Source organism: Rhincodon typus, chromosome 28, assembly GCF_021869965.1.
Source record: "Rhincodon typus isolate 14 chromosome 28, sRhiTyp1.1, whole genome shotgun sequence".
In the NCBI taxonomy this organism is placed as follows: domain Eukaryota; kingdom Metazoa; phylum Chordata; class Chondrichthyes; order Orectolobiformes; family Rhincodontidae; genus Rhincodon; species Rhincodon typus.
Window position 1 is genome coordinate 19805892 of NC_063359.1, and position 20609 is coordinate 19826500.

General features: G+C 38.5%; 1 protein-coding gene across 2 annotated transcripts; it reads right to left on the bottom strand.

Moving 5' to 3' along the window:
• Window positions 1-1044: 1044 nt before the first annotated feature.
• Window positions 1045-20389, bottom strand: pdcl (phosducin-like). 2 transcript variants are annotated; one of them, XM_048613569.1, is made up of 4 exons: window positions 20263-20389; window positions 6117-6314; window positions 3454-3635; window positions 1045-3024 (listed from the first exon to the last, which is right to left on the bottom strand). In XM_048613569.1, exons 2-4 carry the CDS (start codon window positions 6277-6279, stop codon window positions 2476-2478), a joined length of 894 nt encoding a protein of 297 aa, XP_048469526.1. In that variant the 5' UTR covers window positions 6280-6314; window positions 20263-20389; the 3' UTR covers window positions 1045-2475. The 2 variants fall into 2 exon arrangements, with proteins under 2 accessions (XP_048469526.1, XP_020374111.1); XM_020518522.2 differs by lacking the exon at window positions 20263-20389 and adding an exon at window positions 8239-8317.
• Between the last annotated feature and the right edge of the window lie 220 nt (window positions 20390-20609).

A 20609-nucleotide genomic window follows, 5' to 3' on the forward strand; every position in this document is an offset into this window, starting at 1 on the left:
TGTTTTTTTTTTTAAGAAAGAAACATACGTTCAGAATAAATAAATAAATAGCATGTATTGCTTTGACATTCTCAAAATGCTACAAAGTCCTATGCAATCAATGGATTAGATTTGAATGGCTGCTATTGATGTAATTTTTAAAATGTCTATTTAAGCATGCAGCTAAGGTCTCTTTTTAACATCTCCTTGGGGAAAAAAGAAGTGGTGTAGGCAATCCTCTATCAGGAGGAATTTTTAAAACTCTCAGCTGGGAGTGTTTCAAGACTGAAAGTGTTAAGACTAAAAGTTTTCCTATCTGAATCATATCTTTTAAAACACCACTATAAAAAAAGAACATTTTAAATTATTTCAGAGATAGTAGGAACTGCAGGTGCTGGAGAATCCGACATAACAAGGTGTAGAGCTGGATGAACACAGCAGGCCAAGCAGCATCAGAGGAACAGGAAGGCTGACGTTTCGGGCCTAGACCCTTCCTCAGAAATGCTGAATTTTAAATTATGGCAGTTTCATCCATTTCTACGATAATGTGGAGTAGGGAGACCCATAGAACAGCCCAATTATTCAACGAACATAATGAATACTGAGCCCATTTTGAGCTGTCCCTTACATCAGAGAAATGTAAGCTCATCAGCAGGCCAGATTCTTAATTGGAGTATCACAGATGTTTATTCTAGTTTAAGCTCTCATATTAACTGCTTGTCACACATGGACTAATAGAACAAAAATTAATCCATCTCAAAAAACTCCAGTGATTAGGACACTTTCTGGGCAGACAGCATTCAGTGTCTCACTAGAACTCTATCAAGCATCACTCCTTGGTCTCAAGCTGGACAAGGTATTCAAACAGTCAACAGAACTGCAGCCCCATGAAGTTAACTGCGCTCAAAAAGAAAACAAAAAGGCCAAGAATTAACATTGCTACTTTTCATATCAATGGGCAAGACATTTAATAACACAGGCCAATGGAGTTGCTCAAATAAAACTTAAACAGGGATTGAAAACCACATTAAAGGAGTGTTGTAATTATAGTAAATTAACAAACAATTTGATTGTACTACTTTTTTTATTAGATTAGCAGACAATGAAAAAAACATTTTCCTTTGTAGATGGAGCTATTAAAAATACACAGTATACTCACAAGCAGCAATATTACAAAAGTTACAGCAATGTTGGACATTATACAATAACTACCCATCATTTTGACAGTTTAAACTGTCAATGTACAGTTACATTTTCACAAGGCAAATGCTAAGCACACAAACAAGAATCCTTCAACACTGCCTATAAAATCTGGTAGTTACTATAAGGATGAAGCACCTTAACACTCCAGCGCCACATTTATTGTAACTTTGGTGCTTACTTAAACTTCATGCAAATAATGACAGTTAACATGAACAATCATGCTTCAGAGCATAACTAATAGAAATAAATTAAGATGCAATCTTTGCATTAAATACAATTTGTATTAATTATATTTAATACAACGCTTGCAGTTTTTCAATTTTAGGAAGGATATAAACTACTTGCTTTTATACGCAGTCCACAAAGTAAATAAATTACAAATTATAGCATTACAAGAAAGCCTTAGGAAACACAAATGGAAAAGGAACAAGAACGTAGAAATAAAAATCAAAATAAAAAAGGAAATCATGCTATCCCTTCAGTTGCTCAGAGCTGGCCTTTAGAGTTAGAATTACAGGTGATGGACAGGAATCTGGATCTACCAATAGCTATTCAAGAACATGTTAGAAAAAGTGGCTTCAGATGCAACACTCTCGTACAATTACAAAGAACTGAAAGTCTGAAGAAATAGAAGGAAAGAAGATTTTCATGTTAGAAAGATTACCAGAAAAAGAGAAATCCAATTTGGAGAAACACTTAGAATATGAAGGAAATTATATACAGTGCTATGGTATCTCTTCCTCAGTAGATACACTTAGGTTTCCAAAAACTAAGCATGCAGTCAGATCTTCATTATTTGCAATCATTAGCATGAATCTAACTGTATGTTTAGCATAGCTTTGACAAATGCATAGCTTGACTTAAGAGTTTTGTTGTGAGGAACATTTTCAACTACATTTTGGAACCACTCCAAAACAAATTTTCTACAATATACATATTGGAATGATTCAAGTTGTTCTGTTATCAATAACATCTATAATGTCAGTGGGAGCAGGGGCTGCTGTTTTCAGAAAGAAAAGTTAAATAATGAAGCGTACCACTACAGGACCATGTGTCAAAGACTAAAGATGACCTAAAAAAAATTGCTGGCCTGATTAACATACATTTGCTAAGAATTAACTGGTCTAAAGTTTAAAAATAGGCCATGCCATGACTTGCTAGACCCCATAATAAATTAGGTACTGGTAGCTGTTCACTTTCTAAAACAGTAACTTGTTTTGAATTTGCTCTAGAAATAAACTAAGCCTCAATAATGACCGTCCTGAACTATTAAATCATAAGGAAGATACCATGTTAGTCGACGTCCAGATCACTATCATCACTACGAGACACCAAAGTACTCTGAATGGATGTGGGTGAAACCACATCTTTTTCTGGCAGTACACCATACTCGCGCAAAAATGCCTCCAAATCCACTGCAAAAAAGTCATACCCAAGTTGGTCAGTGATTCGCACAAAGTTGCCAATTAAATCTCCACATTTATAGACTAGCAGAGCAGGTAAAGCATTATCAGTGAATCTTGCACTGGCTCCAATTACAGAACTGCGGACTTTGCAGAATTTCACAACTGGATATTCTGCGGCCAGACACAGTAGACACCCATTCATAGCTTCACATCCGGGATGGTCATCTTCATAGATATGCACCATTATGAGTGTATTCTTTTCCTCTTTGTCGATTGTGTCCAGGAAAGCCTGTGAGCTCTCCAGTTCATAGATCTCTTCAAAACGTTTGCCACTGTAAAGATGTTCCCTCATCTCCTCCATCCGTTGCTTCCTGTACTGCTCCAAAAACAATTCATCATCCTTTTCATGTAGCATGTTACATTCCTTCATTGTCATCTATACAACATAATTAAAAAAAAAGTTTAATTTTGAATATAGGATTTTATACTACTAAATAAAGTGATTGCAATATATATTTCTTACTAATTTCAGTTACTATAATTGCTTCCAGCAATGTTAGTATTGGACCTTCAGAATTAAATCACAATTCACAGACAACAAACTTGGAAACTAAAAGAACAAAAAAATGAAAAAAATCTCATGATTGGATGCATTTTACTTTAGTCAAGTTAATCTAAAATTAAAAAGAATTGTCTGGCAAAGCCTGTTTTGATCAGATTTTAGCAATTTTTGCAATTAGTATTTCATTTTGCCAAAATTTGTACACATTAATCCCTCTGAATTTTCATTCAATTCTGTTTGTTATATTTTGTATTTCTACAGCTTTGATTCCTTATTGGTAAGTTACTCATCACAAATATTAACCTTTCCATTAATCTTCTCTTGGAGCATTTGCTGCTTCTGCTGGTCTTTCTCTTCATCCAAATGAGACCTACAACTCATTGAGAGTTTCTTGATGAGTCTTCGCATCTCCCGACGCTGCTCTACACGCTGTTCTGTTTCAAGCTGCTTGAATCGGCGCCAGTCATTTATTACTCCTTTAGGTCCTGCACAAACAGCAACCCACACAATGGTGATTCAACAAAAACACACTGTTGAACAGCAAGTCAGAGGCAAATGTTAGACAGCAACCATCATTAATTTATGAAACGTACAAAAAAGTGTAATGTGCTTCCTTCATGCGTTAAGTGCATCGCCATTCTTTCAGGAAATCAACAAACCCTTTCCACAAGTAGTTTTGAAAATTCATTCAAGTTTAATACCTAACTGATGTCTGTTACAAATTATAATACAACATGTTTTGAACTACTGAGCTGCCCGCTTCATTAATTTGTAAGTTTTATTTTCCAAAATAAACTCAGTCTGATGCACTTCATTAAGAAACAATGAATAAGTGGTATCCAATAATTGCAATTTATTATTTGACTATAGACTCGAGGTGCACAGCAACACTCAAACGTTCTTAAAACATGCTACATTTAATCAAAAACAAATATACAATGTTTTTATTAATAATGTAAAGTCTGATTTGATTGTGGATATAAGTTCATGTTGATACACTGCATTTATCAAATTCTGCATCAACAATAAACGATCAGTATTTCAAAGCTAGGAGCACCAACCCGAGAGAGACATTTTAAGAGTACCATGAAACCTAGAAAGAAGTTCACAATAAAACGTGTGGATCACGTTTGATCAGCACTCTGTACAATTTTATTTTTAAAAGTGATGTTAGTCACTTTGAATGCAGTTCCATTTCACTTGCGTGTTATTCTATTTATCAAAGATGAGGCCAGCTTATGGAGAACCTTAATTCTCCAAATTAGGCTTACACATTTTGCAATGCGATCAGCAAACAGCGCAAAGCAAGTCATTCAAAGATTTATAACAAGGAAGGTCAAGAATCACATGACACCAGGACTATAACAATGTATAACATTATAACAATGAGGATCACACACAGACAACCACACCTAGTGAAGAAATGGAAGGAAAGAGGAATAAAATGGAGCTTACTGAGAAAGCTTGAGGTTTAGTAATTTCTAGTTGAATGCACACAGTCAGGTTCCTGCCCCTCACCTTCAGTCAGTAGCAAAAGTCAGGAATGACATTTCTGTTTATGGTATTATGGAATGTTGTCATTCTCCAACTTTCTAGTAGCTCTTGGCACCCCTATCACAGCATCCTCCTCCAACAATGTTCCTTCATTGTTTGGCACTGTGGGATCTTTACACAGTCCCCATTTCAAACATAGGCAGTGCTTCTCTATCAATTGCTTCATTTTTCATTCCTGCATGGTTACCTCCAAGGCCGCAGACATCACCTCCTCCTCATTAATGACCACTTAGCAATATTATTTACAGAGATGGCTCCTGCTTCCATTTGCAAACTAACATCTGCTTCCCCACAAACTCTCCAAATCTCTCAACTCTTCCAATGCGCCTCTGCTGTCAAGATTACTTACTCAACATCTGTTCTTGGATGAGTTGCAAGTTCTTACAGTTAAATGATTAGCAAGACCAAAGCCATCATCCAACATAAATCTATGCCCTGGCCAGAGAAGATCTCGCCGTCCCTAACACTACCTTGTACTGAATCACTAGTTCACTATCTTACTCTGAGCCCTTCCTGGCCTACACTGACAATTATTGCTTACCTCTACCAAACTCAATCCATCTGTTACTGAAACCCTCAATTAGATTTGAAATATCACGTTCAGTTATTTGTCTGTTTGCTTCCCACTTTCCACTATCACTAAACTTCCAACCAACACTCTACTGCCTACATCCATACCAGGTCCTCTTCAATTGCCATTTTTGCCTTTTCTAACCTGCATGGGATCACAATCTCGAAGTTTCAACTTCAACCACTCTAACCTTTTCCTCTCTATAACCTGAGCCAGTACAACAACCATACTTCCAAACCAAACCCCTCCCTCCCAAAACTTGGAATGTTCTTCACATCAATCTCCTCTGCCTTCCTTCCTTTTACACACCAGCAGTTGCATTTTCAGCCATCTAAAGACAATGCTTGAAATGCCTCCATAATTTCCTTCCCCAACTCCGAACAACTCTTTGCCTTGAGGTATTATATATTTAATGCATTATATTGTTACTGGGTTACTCAGGAATACCACGAGGAGAAAACTACAAGCTAAATTCAACAATACAGCACACGTAGGGCCGAACAGAATAAATCAAACTAAATTAGGTTGCCAGGCAGGTGGCAAAAGATTTCCTCTACTTGCTATGAGTATGTAAAATCATACATCCAGTAAGTTCACACTTACAGATTTGCTTCACAATGAGTGAAGAGGAAATGTTAGCTTACTATTTTAATTAGTTACTGAAGAAATGTCAATGATTTAATGCTTTAAAAATAATCTGGGTATCACCCTTTCAACATTTAATTTTGCTGCAGGAGGAAAAGTCATTTGATTGATTTGAAAGTGAGTCCTCAACTTAAAAGTCTTAAATATTTTGATAGCAAACGTTTTTCATTTTCCAGTGAAATTTCTCACTCTATACCTGTGTTGACAGCACTACGTTCTCGGACTTCTGCACCCATAGAAATCCCTGGATTTTTGATGGTCTTTTGGTCATTTTCATCACCATCGCTGTCTTCATCCTCACTGCTGCTATAATAGTACTGGAGCTTTTCTCCAAGGATTTTATCGTCCAAAGTAGTCATTGCAACCAGCGATCTGAACCAAAGTCAAAAACTAACTAGAAGAGAAAAGCAGAGATGAGTCTATTGCATCACTTAGATTCAAGTCTGTCTTAAAAAATACTTTGCTAACACCTTTCAGATATTCCAACACCCTGTTTCAACATTAAAAAGACATTTAATAATTTGAATTCTTGCACTATTTTACTAAACTTGCGTTCATATCAAATAAATGCAATAATTCAACTTTGTCAAGTTAGAAAGTGGTCGATGCCAGCAGCAACCTTTTACATTAAAAATGAATAGAAATAATAATTTCATGTGGGAAAGTTAGATTTTCCATGCTCATTATTTTAAACTACTATGTAATGCAATTTACTACATTCAGTTGATTCCTTGAAAGAAAATATTGAAAACTACTGTTTATTTAATTTTCACTAACAGAACTGCTGAAAATTAAACAATGACATTTTTGTTCATTCTCCATATTTCAGGTTTGTCTTGAGTATCACTACTGTAACTGGAAGTTATCTTCAAACCAAGTTTATATATCTACTCTTGAAATATCACCCACTGTAAAAGCACTATTTTGAATCAAAATAATTTCAGAAGTTTTTCAACCCTAGTTGCAAATCTAGTTGTTGGATTTTATGAGCGCTCAAAGTACTAACAATATATTTTATTGTTCCTTCGTTGTCGCTGGGTCAAGATCTGGGAATTCCCTTCCACTGGAGATACTGAAGATGGCAGAACTGTCCTACGAGGAGAGATTAGTGAATGTCAGCCCAGTTGAACCAGAGTTTAGAAGTGAGTCTTTTTTTGGGGTTGGGGAGGGAATGCGAGAGGCAGCATCTCCGATTGAAATGCATAAAAATTTGAACAGGACTGGTCAGACTGGATACGGGGTAGATATTTTCCCTTGTTGGGAGGCAAATCTAGAGCCGGAGACACTTTTGTCAGGATACAGGGCAGACCATTTAGAACCAAGACGAGGAAAATTCTCTTTACGCAAAAAGACAGTGAACGTGTGGAATTCTCTGCCGCAGAAGAGTGTGGAGGCCATCACCAAATATATTCAGACAGATAATTTTTTTAGATTCTAAAACCAATGGGTATAGAGAGAAAACAGGAAAATGGCATTAAAGATAGAGGATCAGCCATGATCCTATTGAATGGTAGCGCAGGCTCAAACAGCTGAATGGCCTACTCCTGCTCCTACTTTTAATGAATCTAAGAAATTAAAAGAAAAATGATGATACAGAATGCATTTGCTATCCCCATGGTATTAAGTTTAATTCCATTTTCCCACAGGTCACTGCTCTTCCAGTAAAAATCCAACTACGTTTTAAATGTGATGAGAATCTGCACCTCTATCACCATTACTGGGGCAGGATTCCTAGTCCTTTCTCTTCTTCGTGCTCTCTTCTGAAGGTAGGTCTGACCCACAGTGCCACAAACCCAACCACAGACAGAATAAGGAGCTATTCCTGAGCCCAACACAACATAACGGGGGTCGAATCACTTGTAGTTGGCAAGAATATCGTCCCGACCAGCTATCCAGCCAAAATCGGCCAACCAGGAGTCCAGAGCTTCCGTTGGAATGGAACTTTTACATGCATGCTATCTGCATAGTTATGGTAGAGAGACCAATTTCTTTCCATCACACAAGTGACCAAAAATCTTTCCTACTCTCAAAGCCTTTTGCTGGCACACACTGGAAGAATTTATAAGCTGATATTCGACAGGTTTAGCCACTTAGGAACACATCTTCCATGATCATTATGTCTTGGAGTGAGACTTGAATCCAGAGTTCTTGAGGCAGGGATGCTATCGCTGTGTCGCAAGACCTTCTGTTGCTTCAGGTGCTTCACATTCTCTGAAAAAGAGAAGTATTTCTATTCTAACCCTTCCACCAATTACTTTAATCTGGTCTTTGACTCCTGGTTAGGTTCCTTATAAATTTATGCACCTCAATTAATTTACCTCTTACACTGTTGTTCCAAGGAAAACAAGTCCAGCTGATCCAATTTTTCTTCGCAGCTAGAACTTTCTGGCCCTGGCAAAATCCTTGTAAAAAATGACATATAGCACATTGAAGTGTACAGCTAAATAACAGTCAAGGCAACAGAAAGGGTTTCAAATACAACATCTGTTCTTTAACAGGCACACTAGTAGAAGTCAACACAAGACTGATTGCTACAGATTGCAAGAGGGTAACTGTACATTGGCCAGGCATTTAATGGGTGTGATTTTATGGAACCATGATGATTGGAAGAGATGATATGTAACCAAAGTTTGTATTTGCTGGTTATGTTTCTGATAGAGCCTCAAAGGAAGTGACAAATCTACCTACCAAAAATACTGAGCTAAAGCTATATAATGACAGCAATTAAAATTCCATCTCTAGGTACGGACTTATTTCCTCATTCTGCTCTCAATTGGAAAACAGATTCCATCAAAACACATCAAAACTGACATCACCTGACTAATGCCAGTCAATAGGCCCTTAATTTTAAAATATTTGTGAAGGAAAAAAGGAAAGCATTAAAATATTTTGCCAATCCTACAAGCAGGTCAACTCAAAACCCTTGGTGCAACACTACAGAAATCAACATTTGGTTGTTCATGCAATAATGCAGTTGAGCCTACCTAAATAAGCTGCCACAGGGCAAAGCTTCTACTCAGCTCTACTGGTTTTCTCAATACAATTTGATCAAGATCAGAATATCCAGCACAAGGAAGATATTTAAGTGCACATTATCTTCAGCCCAAAACTGATTTTGCATGTTTCTTTGAACAAGTGAAATGATCATCTTATACAATAATTCTGCTCACTAAACCATTGTACCCATCAGTTGAATAAATCCATCGCAAGTTTCTAATAATTACAGCATTTTGCAGGGCTTCATGGAAACTAAAAACATTAGGCTTCTCTCTGGATCAAATTCATTAACAGTCATGATCTAAGTTTTGAACGTATTGTTTCAATTTGCCAAGAAACCAACCACGGTGCAGTAAGGTGACTAGAAAAATGCTCTGTATATATAGTTTTTTATAAGTCATTTTCAGTCTTTTAAAGAAGATTACACATGGAAAGTGATTTAAAATGGTTTTCCAAAACCATTTTAAGATCCATTTCTAAGTCGTAGTGAAATTTCACTGAATCACCACTCAAATATCAAATAATGTTTTATTGAAAGCAAAAAATTTGATATGTTTTAAGTGGAATACTGGAGGTTGGCTAACGTGGTGCTACTATTTAAGGAAAAGATGGTAAGGAAAAGCCAGGGAACTATAGACTGGTGAGCCTGATATCGATGGTGGGCAAGTTGTTGGACGGAATCCTGAGGGATAGGATTTACATGCATTTGGAAACGCATGGACTGTTTATGGATAGTCAATATGGCTTTTTGCGCAGGAAATCGTGTCTCACTAACTTGATAAAGTTTTTTTGAAGAAATAACGAAGAGGATTGACGAGGGCAGAGCAGTGGGCATAATCTATATGGACGTTTGACAAGATTCCTCACGGTAGACTGGTTAGCAAGGTTATATCACATGGAATAGAGACAGAACTAGTCATTTGGATACAGAACTGACTCAAAGGTAGAAGACAGAGGGTGGTGGTGGGGGTTGCTTTTCAGACTAGAGTGCACCATAAGGATCAGTGCTGGGTCGGCACTTTTTGTCATTTATAAAAGTGATTTGGATGTGAACATAGAACATATGGTTAGTAGGTTTGCAGATGACACCAAAATTGGGAGGTATAGTGGACAGTGAAGGTGGTTACCTCAGAGTACAACAGGACCTTAAATTAGATGGGCCAATAGGCTAAAGAGTGGCAGATGGATTTTTAATTTAGATAAATGAGGTGCTGCATTTTGGAAAGGCAAATCAGGGCAGGACTTATACACTTAATGGTAAGGTCCTGGGGGTGTTGCTGAAAAAAAAAAGATCTGGGAGCACAGGTTCATAGTTCCTTGAAGTGGATTCACAGGTAGACAGGATAGTGAGGGTGGCGTTTGATATGCTTGCCTTTATTGGTCATTGCATTGAGTATAGGAGTTGCGATGTCCTGTACAGTCACTACATGACATCAGTTGGGCCACTTTTGCAGTACTGTGTGCAATTCTGGTCTCCATGCTATAGGAAGGATGTTGTGAAACTTGAAAGGGTTCAGAAATGATCACAAGGATGCTGCCAGCAGGGGAGGGTTTGAGCAGTAGGGAAAGGCTGAATAGATTGGGGTGTTAGAGACTGAGGGGGAACCTCAGACGTTCATAAAAATCATGAGGGGCATGGATAGGGTGAATAGCCAAGGTGTTTTCCCCAGGGTGGGGTGCCGAAAACTAGAGGGCATAGGTTTAAGGTGAGGAGAAACATTTAAAAAGGGACGCAAGGGAAAATATTTTTACGCAGAGTGTGGTGCGTGTATGGAATGAGCTGCCAGATGAAGTGGTGGAGGCTGATACAATGACAACATTTAAAAAGCATTGGATGGGTATACGAATAGAAAGGGTTTAATATGGATATGGGCCAAATGGCATTAAATTTATTTAGGATATCTGATCAGCATGGACAAGTTGGACCAAAGGGCCTGTTTCCCTGCTGTACAACTCTGACTCTAATTGTGTTGCTTCACAGTAGATTTTACATTTGGCAGTATGCAAAGAAGCTTTGAAACAAACTCAAAAAAGAAAACAGATGCAAATCTGAGTGCTCGCAAATTAGATAAACTGCTCCCCCAGGTTAGCAAAGTAACTATCTCTGTTGCAAAGTATAATCAGCAACTGCCCCTCTTGCCAATCCCCAAGAAAGTTAGTCATACATGTGGACAATATGTCCGATTTTCATATTATAGTTTTGCAATGCAAGCCACGCCACACAACGATCTTCAGAGAAACAGTGATGTAACATTTAGGTGAGAATAAACGATGCAACTTCACGTGGTCTGTTATGAGATGCAAACAAGTTTTCACATCGTTCTCCCTTCTGCCTGTTGACACTTACATTTTTGTTATGGACATGGACAGATCTGATGCTGGCACCACCTTGGATTTAAATGACTGCACTTTTTCTGAATTGTTCCCAAAACTATTTTTATAAATGTCCTTTGGGCCAGGTTGTCTATTACGTGTGCACAGCTGCCATAGCTCTTCTATAATAGAGGTGTCACTTGGGGGTTTCGGACACTCCAAAGGCTATTAAAAACTGAACGTTTGTGCTGAATAAAGATTTGTAAGTCCTACATCTAGGATTACAAGTTCACAATTCTGTAGCAAAATTTCAGAAAATGAAACCCATTGTTAAGAGCCTCCCCACTTTCCCCAAGTGTATGGTTTGATTTGAAATCTACAATAGTTCTGGGAGTGTTCCTGTTCTTCAGGAAGAAGAATAATCAAGTTACCAGTGGATCAGACCCGTGTTTAAAAACCTCCACTTTGTCTTAAAGAACCAAAATACATAGATTTGGTTTTCTTTACATTTGGATCTATACTCTTCCACACATGGATTAATAGGCTTTGTGCTCCCAGCACATCTCAATTTTAACGGCTGTATGGACTCATTTATATTCTGAATTTTATCTTGTTGGTATTCTAAATCAAAAGCCAGCTTTTCCTGGAGCTGACATGTACCTTTTCTCTCTCTCTCCTCCATGCTGTAAAGTATGCATTCTCAATCAACATATCCTATTGGCAGAAGCCCAACAGTCCTGTTGTAGGATTAAATTGGCAAAAAGCTACACTGCTTGAACCTAGAACTTTTGAATTATGAAACAATTATTTCATCTACTTACAACTTTTCTCCCCAGTGTGGTGGATTACCATGGGCAGCCTCCATCATGGCTGTGGGACTAAGAATCCAGAATGGAAACGTGCTATTTACTTTAGAACAGATACTGAATTGTACAATGAATAAAGAAAATTACAGTACAGGAACAGGCCCTTTGGCCCTCCAAGCCTGCACCGTCATGCTGCTAAAGAGTCATCACAACTAAAACCCCATCCCTTCTGGGGGCCATATCCCTCTATTCCCATCCTATTCATATATTTGTCAAGGCATCATTTAAAAGTCACTATAGTATCTGCTTCCACTACCTCCCTCGGCAGCAAGTTCCAGGCGCCCACCACCCCCTCTGTAAAAAAAAAGAACAACTTGCCTCGTACATCACCTTTAAACCTTGCCCCCTTAAACCTATGCCACCCTAGTAACCGATTTTTCTATCCGGGGAAAAAGCTTCTGACCGTCCTGTCTGTCCACGCCCTTCATAATCTTGTAGACCTCCAACGGGTGCCCCCTCAACCTCCGTCGTTCCAGTGAGAACAACTCAAGTTTCTCCAACCTCTCCTCATAGCTAATACCCTCCATACCTGGTAAATCTTTTCTGTACCCTCTCCAAAGCCACCACATCCTTCTGTTAGTGTGGCGGCCAGAATTCAACACAATATTTCTCGTCATCCTTGGCTCAGTACATTTGCAACAGAGTCAGAAGGTTTAAATTTGCTCCAGAGACTTGAGCACCACACTGTCAGGAGGTGTCTTTTACATGAAACGTTTGGAGATCTTTTTGCAGTATTTAACGAAGAGCAGAGAGCTCTTCAATTGGCCTAGCTAACAGTATCCTATAACTAAACATTAAAAAGCAGTGATCTTGTCACGGATTTTACTGTTGTCTGTGGTTCTTTGCCATGCATCAAACTTACATTTCCAAGCAACTATACTTTCAAAGTAATTAACTGCTTGCCAGAGCAAGGTCACAGATTTTTGAGAGATATGGTGAGAAAGTCCAAAGAAAATAGAATCAAGAAGAGCCCTTTCTGTAGTATAGATCACGATATTGCACATCTATTAAATGTCTGTTTAGGATGGGGGCTTTCCAGACTCTTCAATGATGACTTTGAGGCAAATCAATGGCTAAGACATGTATGATATCCATCTAGGCACTTGGAAAGGGAATAAAGTATTTTGAATTTTGTTCCAGTATTTTCTGCACTTTAACTTCTATCTGATGACTTGCTTTCCAAATTGAACATCTTTATTAACACAGGTGTTAACTCAGACTGTTGCTCCGTAGGCAAATTGCCTATTTAATATCCTGGAAAGTGGCCAAAGCAGATGAAAAAAATGTGACTGAAAATTACAAATACGTTATGGCATATAGCTATCACTAATAGAAGAGGAGATTAACAAAACATATCCAGTCCTACACTATCTGAATAATTGCCAGTTTCAAAAGAAAGAACTCGAAGTACATCAATACTGTAAAATTTTGTTGGAAATGCATCACAGCATAATGTGCTATCAAACAGAGGAATAGCATCTATAAATATCATACAGCCTTAGAATGAACATACATGAATACTCCAATCCTTCCAAACATAACCATTTACAGATCCTCAATTTCCAGGATGAAATACAGCAAGTGAATGGCAAATTTCAAATTAATTTTCACCAAGCAATGTAATATAAACAGTGAAACACTAGTTAAAAGTAACCTTTAAATAAGAAGTCTGCAAACAGCATTTTAAAAATTATCTTTTTCATAGCATCTGGTCAAAAAATAGTAAAAAAGTCATCCCATACCTGTCCTCAATTGCCACCCACACTTAAAGTGGTAGCTCAGTGAAATCAGAAGCAAAGCAAGTGAGACTGTAATAAAACTGTCACAAAACAACTTGATTAGGAGTCAACTGAACAACCACTTGAGACATTAGCTAACCATTTTTTAAAACCTATAGGACTCTAATTGGAACACCAATGACAAAAACATGACTGATCACATCCTATAAATAAAAGATTTCCAGCTTTGTTTTGATGGAAAAATATTTAAATACAGATGCAGGCACATCTGTAACCAATGTAGTTAATTGGTCCATGAATAATGTGATGCAAATCAATGGGCTAGAGCTTAATTTCAAGGAGCAAATGCTTAAATACAGCCAAAAACAAATGTTTGCTGTAAAAAAGACATTTCCTTTACACAAAATACCTGCAAGCTTTTGTTGGGACAATTAAGTGAACTATGCAAAAAGATACTTGAACAAATCTATAAAAACCAGTGTTAACTTTCTGGTCCCAGAAGGCATACAAAGTTCAAATAGGAACCTCATTTGCTCCCTGTAAACTTGCATAGCAATCGTGAACAATAGTTTCATAACTGTCACAAATCATACTTTCAGAGTAATCAATTCCACATCTAAAACATACACAGCAGAAATTTCTGCTGTGCACACAATTAACTTCAGCAATGTGGAAATATAGACAGAGCTATCTTGCACCCATCTTTACTGACCTATTGCATATCAGTGCAGCCAAAAAGCTAAGTAGGACACTGTTTATTTTTCGTTTCAAATTTGAATTTAATTATTCTTCCAGCAGATTCATTTCCTTCTACCAAAAAGATATTTTGCCTGCAAGCGGGTCTGTGAAATGTAGAGTACAGCAATGCACAAAATGAAACAACCAAATGATTATTCTTGGAATATATTAAGAGATAGCAATTGCATGTTTGAATTAAAGCTTGCACTAATCTTTACAAAAATGGAGTTGAATTCAAGTTGTGAGCAAACACTAGTGATTTTACCATTATCAGACAATCTTACAACTTGGCTGAAGTATCCCATTCTGCCCCCTGGTTATCCTATAGATCTGTCATGAATAAATTAAAGCCCAAGTTGAGGACAGGAAATGCAGTTCTTCAAACCCTGAAGCCACAGAATAACAATAAACAGCATAGGAGACTATAAGATAGGAGTGACAGGAAAGTCACTAGGCATGGAGGAAAACATCAATGCAGGTTTTATCTTAAAATTTCAAAGAAAGTTTGCAAACCTATTAAATTTCTGTTTCATATTAAATTTTGACAGTGGCATTAACAAATTTGCTTTGAAGATCGACATTGGGATACAGAGTAGAATCATACATGCTAATTTTCATGCAGCAATTTTGAGCAGTCTGATCTCTTTTCCTCGTTGCCCTGAAATGTTTTCCATAAATCCCACCAGGGTATTAGCACACTTCAACAAAGAGCAGGAACCGTGAACATATTCCAAGAATGCATCAACGCGAAATGCATTCAGATAGAGATTATAGTTTAATTTGGCAGAATGATCATGATTAGATTGTGCATAAATGTTAAACCATATCCTTCAACAGCTGGGCAGGGTAAGTAACAAAATGGCAGAGGACTTCAGCAACTGAGTGACTTTTTTTGAAATTGTGAATATTCAAAACAATAAAAACATGGACACCACATAATCTACTGAGAAATCCAGTGAGGCAACAGGATTATTTCGCCTCAAATAAACTACTCTTCTTCATACTCAAACTAAGACAGAGAATGATGGGAATAAATGTAAATATATAGAAATGGTGAATTTAGGTATCCCTACTAAACCTGTTCAGATGTATTATGACACACATCTTGAGTAGGTGGACATGAAAGTGGACCACCTGGGTCAAAGGTAGGGACACTACCACTGACAATTAGCAGTGTTTTAGTGTATGACAACTTGTCAAATCTTAGGTTGAATGTGAACTATAACTCCTGATCATTAGTGATGCATGTCCAGGAGTACCTGGGAAAATTAGCTTTTAAACGAAAACAGTTCCTCTCAGCTCACTAGTACAATCCTAGGCTTGTCCCATTTCAATAAGAACAAATAAATTTGCAAATATACATCCCATAATCTAGAAAAAATGTATAAAGGTTAACTAACAAAAATGCTCCACTATAGAATTTAACAGGGACATGGATTTAAGAAACCACAATCTCTCCGGGAGTGTTGTTGAGGGTGTGGAACACTCTCTGGGTTTGGATGATATTCATTTAAACCCCTTGTGTCTTGCAATCTTGTGACATGTTGAATGTTATTCTCCACATAACCAAGAAAAAAAAAACGTAATGATATACTTGTTTATTTCAAAGACACGTACTGCTACTTTAATTACATTTTGTTCAGAAAGGTCTTGAATTCCTTCCCGTCTGTCACCATCTGAGCGTATTTTATGAACATTCAATAAATTTATAAAACATAGAACTTGCCATGCTACAGAGGGAAATTTTAAAATGCCATTACTTTTTTGTGATCCAAGTTTTTAAGAGGATGGAATTGTCGAAGATATATTTTTCATACAATTAACGCGAGAAAAGTCAATATAGAAACATTTCCTGTTTTCCCCTTTGCAATCTAAAACCTGACTAATTCAATTTCTGAGAATTAACAACATAAGAGTACTTTAGAGTTACACTTACAAGAAATTTTACATTTCACTAATTAGTGGAACAGGTTTCCCTGGAGGATGACATTTCGTACTAACATCACTTGTAGTGCAATGCTCCCTTAAAATGGGAGGTATTTCCTGATTTAATGGAATAACCAAACAATTCCATTATAAATAAATGAAACACAAAATGCGAGCAGCCTAGTTAATTAGACAACGAAGATGTCAAATGGAATTTAGCCCTCACTTCAAAGAAAATGGAGCATAAAATGGGGAGGTTTTACTAAAATTACACACGACAGTCAATCCACACCCCGGAATTCTGTGAACAGTCTGATCCCCTTGTCGAAAGGAATGCCAAACTGACAACAGTGGCAGTTCAGAGAAGATTCACTAGGTTGGTCCAGCGTACGGAGGGATCTTCTTATGAGGAGAGGTTGAGTAGGCTGGACTTGCACTCACTGGAATTTAGATGAAGAAGAAGAAAACTTATTGAAACATAAAAGTTTCTTAGGGGGCTCGACAGGAGAGATGTGGACAGGTTGTTTTCTATCGTGGGAGAGTCTAGATCAGAGGGCATAATCTCAAAATAAGGCATGGCATATTTAAGACCAAGATGAGGAAGGCTTTTTCCTCTCTGAGTAGTGAATCTGTGGAATTCTTTAACATTGAGGCTGGGTCATTAAGTATATGCAAGGCTGAGACACACAGATTTCTGGTCATTAAGGGAATGAAAGATTATGGGGATAAGGCAGGAAAATAGGTTTGAGGATTATCAGACCAGCCATGATCTCATCGTACGGCAGAGGTGACGCAACAGACCGAATGACCACTTCTGCTCCTACATTTTATGGTCTTACAACCAAGGTTAATTCCCATGGTCCCCCCTTGCAGCTAGCTTGACACCAATACCTACTTTGACAGCAGTGAGTGTGGGAAAGCAAATTTTGTTGAATTATTTGAATTAAAACATCATAAGCTACAGAGAAGTGGAACCTAAGTCAAAAAAATATCAGATACTATAAATTAAGCAGCTCAGAATAACAAAGATATTGTCACAGCCCAACTGCAATGTTCTGCATTTGCAGAGTTATTTATATGTTTATTTCAATCATTTCTAGAGTGTCATTCAGCAGCATTCCAATTACCATAGGATTGTTTATTAGTGGTGACAACAGAAGACTCAGCTCTTTCCTATCACTGCAAATGGTATCCCAACAAATGTGCAGATCATTAAAAATTAACATTCAAAACATTGTTTTGCTATCCATAATTGAGCACAAGATTACATTATCAGGGTCTCTGGTTATTTGTCAAAAGTGATCACAAAGTGCAAAGATTCATTATAAATTCAAATCTTGCTGCACATCTTGCATGGAATCAATACAAAAAAAAAATTCAGTATAACTGACCGGCTGAATATATTTGAGCTTTGCTCTCATGTTGTATAATGCTGCTGGACCCCACAGTGCAGTATTTTCACACCACATACTTAAAAGGCTGGGAGCAACAACTGGATAGGGTTTATTCCAGTTTCAGCAAGATTTTATGTTGTCAGCTGCTGATAAACAAGCTACAAAAACAAAATATTAGCATGTAACCTGAGAACGTGCGTAGTCATTACTCTAATAAAATTTGTATTAGATTCTGCAGTAGGATCACTCTTTCCAGATATAGACAGATGCGACCTGTCTTTTACATTCAAAATCAAATGATGGGATGGTGGTGTTTCAGGTAATTCAGATCATTGCTCAGACTTTTTAGATGGCTCTGAAGTCCTTTGGGATGTCCTGAAATTATGAATAGCACTGTATGAATTAAATTCTTTTGTTTAAACTCCTAGCTATTGTCTTTCTATCCCTTACTATTTCTCTTCTACACCTTTATGCTTTCTTTTTACTATTTGGCTGCACAATGGTGTCTAACTAATCATCAACTTTAGAAAGAAAGGAGAAGAACATCTATAATCAACAGATGTAAGGTTGAGAGAGTGAAGAGCATCAAGTTCCTTGGAGTGATGATAACTAACGACCTGTCCCGGACTTCCCACGCAAATGCAACAGTAAAGAAGGCACAACGCCTCTTCTTCCTCAGGCGGCTCAGGAAATTTGGCATGTTCATAAGGTCCCTCACCAACTTTTACAGACACACTATTAAGAGCATACTGTGAGGGTGCATAACAGCTTGGTATGGCAACTACTCTGTCCAAGGACATTAAGAAACTACAGAAGGTGGTGTGCACAGCCCAGACCATCACGGAAGCCAACCTTCCATCCACAGACTCCATTTACACAGCTCACTGCCGCGGAAAAGCAGCCAACATCATCAAAGACCCATCACACCCTGGTAATGATCTGCTAAAACCTCTTCCATCAAGCAGAAGATACAGAAGCCTGAACATATGCATGAGCAGGTTCAGGAACAGCTTCTTTCTGGCTGTTATCAGAGTGTTGAATAGACCCTGGCCTTAAATAATGCAACCTGCAAGCCTCTAAGTCTTTCTGATGTGTACATCCTTTGCTTGCTGTGATCTGTCTGTACCACTCATAAACAAAGCTTTTCACAGTATTTTGGTACATGCGACAATAAGTTAAAAAAAAAATCATTAGGGATCTAATTTAAAAATCACACAAGTTAAACCTTTTTCATGAGTCACAAATTGCATAGTTAACAGATATTGTTCTCCTCACAGAAAAGGATATTGAGAGGAGATTTAACAGTGTTTCACAAGATTATGCCCAGTTTAGGTAAGGCAGACTTGAGTAAAGTTCCAACAGTGATGCTAAGAGCCAAGAGGACACTGATTCAAGGTTTAATTCAGAAACACAGGATGATGGGGAGACAGCTGAGGTTAAAGGGAGGAGTAATCAGGAGGTTGGAGGGGTGGGGACTTGACAGGAGAGGAAGATAGGCAATGGCAGAACTTCTGAGGACTTTTCAGGGAGGCAGAACTTCCACCCCCGCCACAGCAACAGGTAATGACTTGCAGTGCTGTGTCCACAAAATGGTGGAAGTAAAAATCAACAACTTCAGAAGGAAATTATGTTGGAACTTGAAGGCTCCTATGATGCTGCTTGGCCTGCTGTGTTCATCCAGCTCTGCACCTTGTTGTCTCGGATTCTCCAGCATCTGCAGTTCCTACTATCTCTGAAACGTACAGACCTATAGGGTTAGAGCGAGGAATGGGGCTGATTATACTGTCGTGCAGAGCCAGCATGCATGAGACGGGCCCAATGCCCTCCTTTCATGCCCACAGGACTCCACATAGTTCTTTTTAAAAGAAGTCAATAAACTTTATTTCGCTTCAAAAGTGACTCAGTGTTCAGTTCACATGCGGAACGTCCAGATGGTCTGTATTCGCACAAACAAAACAAAAAAACAACAAGCTTCTGGCAACTCCACTGCGCACTAATAGACGTCCTTCCTCATTATCGGCTCTATTTCATCCTCCTACAGTAATAAACGCGTGGGAGGAACGAACACTGGCTCCCAGGGGGAGGTGCGGAAAGAAAACAAGTTGAAACACAAGCTGTTTCCGCACGTCCCCTTGGAGCGATGTACAAACATCCCAGAGCCTGAGGGGGAACTCGGCCCCACCGCTGCACGGCCAGGCCCGTGTGTGGAGGAACAGTCCAACCCACACACACGAAAAAAAAAACCGCGCTCTATTCGGAGAAGACCTTTCTTCCCCCTCGCCCCTCGACACGGCAGACACCAAGGCAGAAGCAGACCTCCCCGCTGCGCTGTGCTCTCTCTAGGCCCGATTTCAACCGCCACCTCTTACCGGTCCAAGCGCCCGCTCCGCGACACCCGCCCGTCAGCCCGCCCATTGATTGTGACATCTACTGACTGACATCCCGCACCGACCAATCACCGGAAGTCGTAGACTAGCCCCTCCCCCCACCTTTTCGTCACGTTGAGGGGGCGGGGTATCCATCTGTATCCCCGGCGGTAGGGGGCGGAGCTATCATCGGCTTCCAGGGATCCCGGAACAGAATTGACCCGCATAATTATTCCACGTGAATCTTAATTATCATAGAAATGTTTGCAGCGCGGAAAGAAGCCCCTTGAGTTAAAACAAGGGATTTTTGTCTTTAAAATTAAAGACAGAGTCCCCAATGTACTCATAAC

Coding starts and splice junctions, on each gene's coding strand:
- pdcl (XM_048613569.1), bottom strand. CDS start 6,279: ATGACTACTTTGGACGATAAAATCCTTGGAGAAAAGCTCCAGTACTAT. Junction 3,636..6,116: donor ACGTAGTGCTGTCAACACAG/GTATAGAGTGAG, acceptor CTGTTTGTGCAG/GACCTAAAGGAGTAATAAAT. Junction 3,025..3,453: donor AAGAGAAGATTAATGGAAAG/GTTAATATTTGT, acceptor TATGTTGTATAG/ATGACAATGAAGGAATGTAA.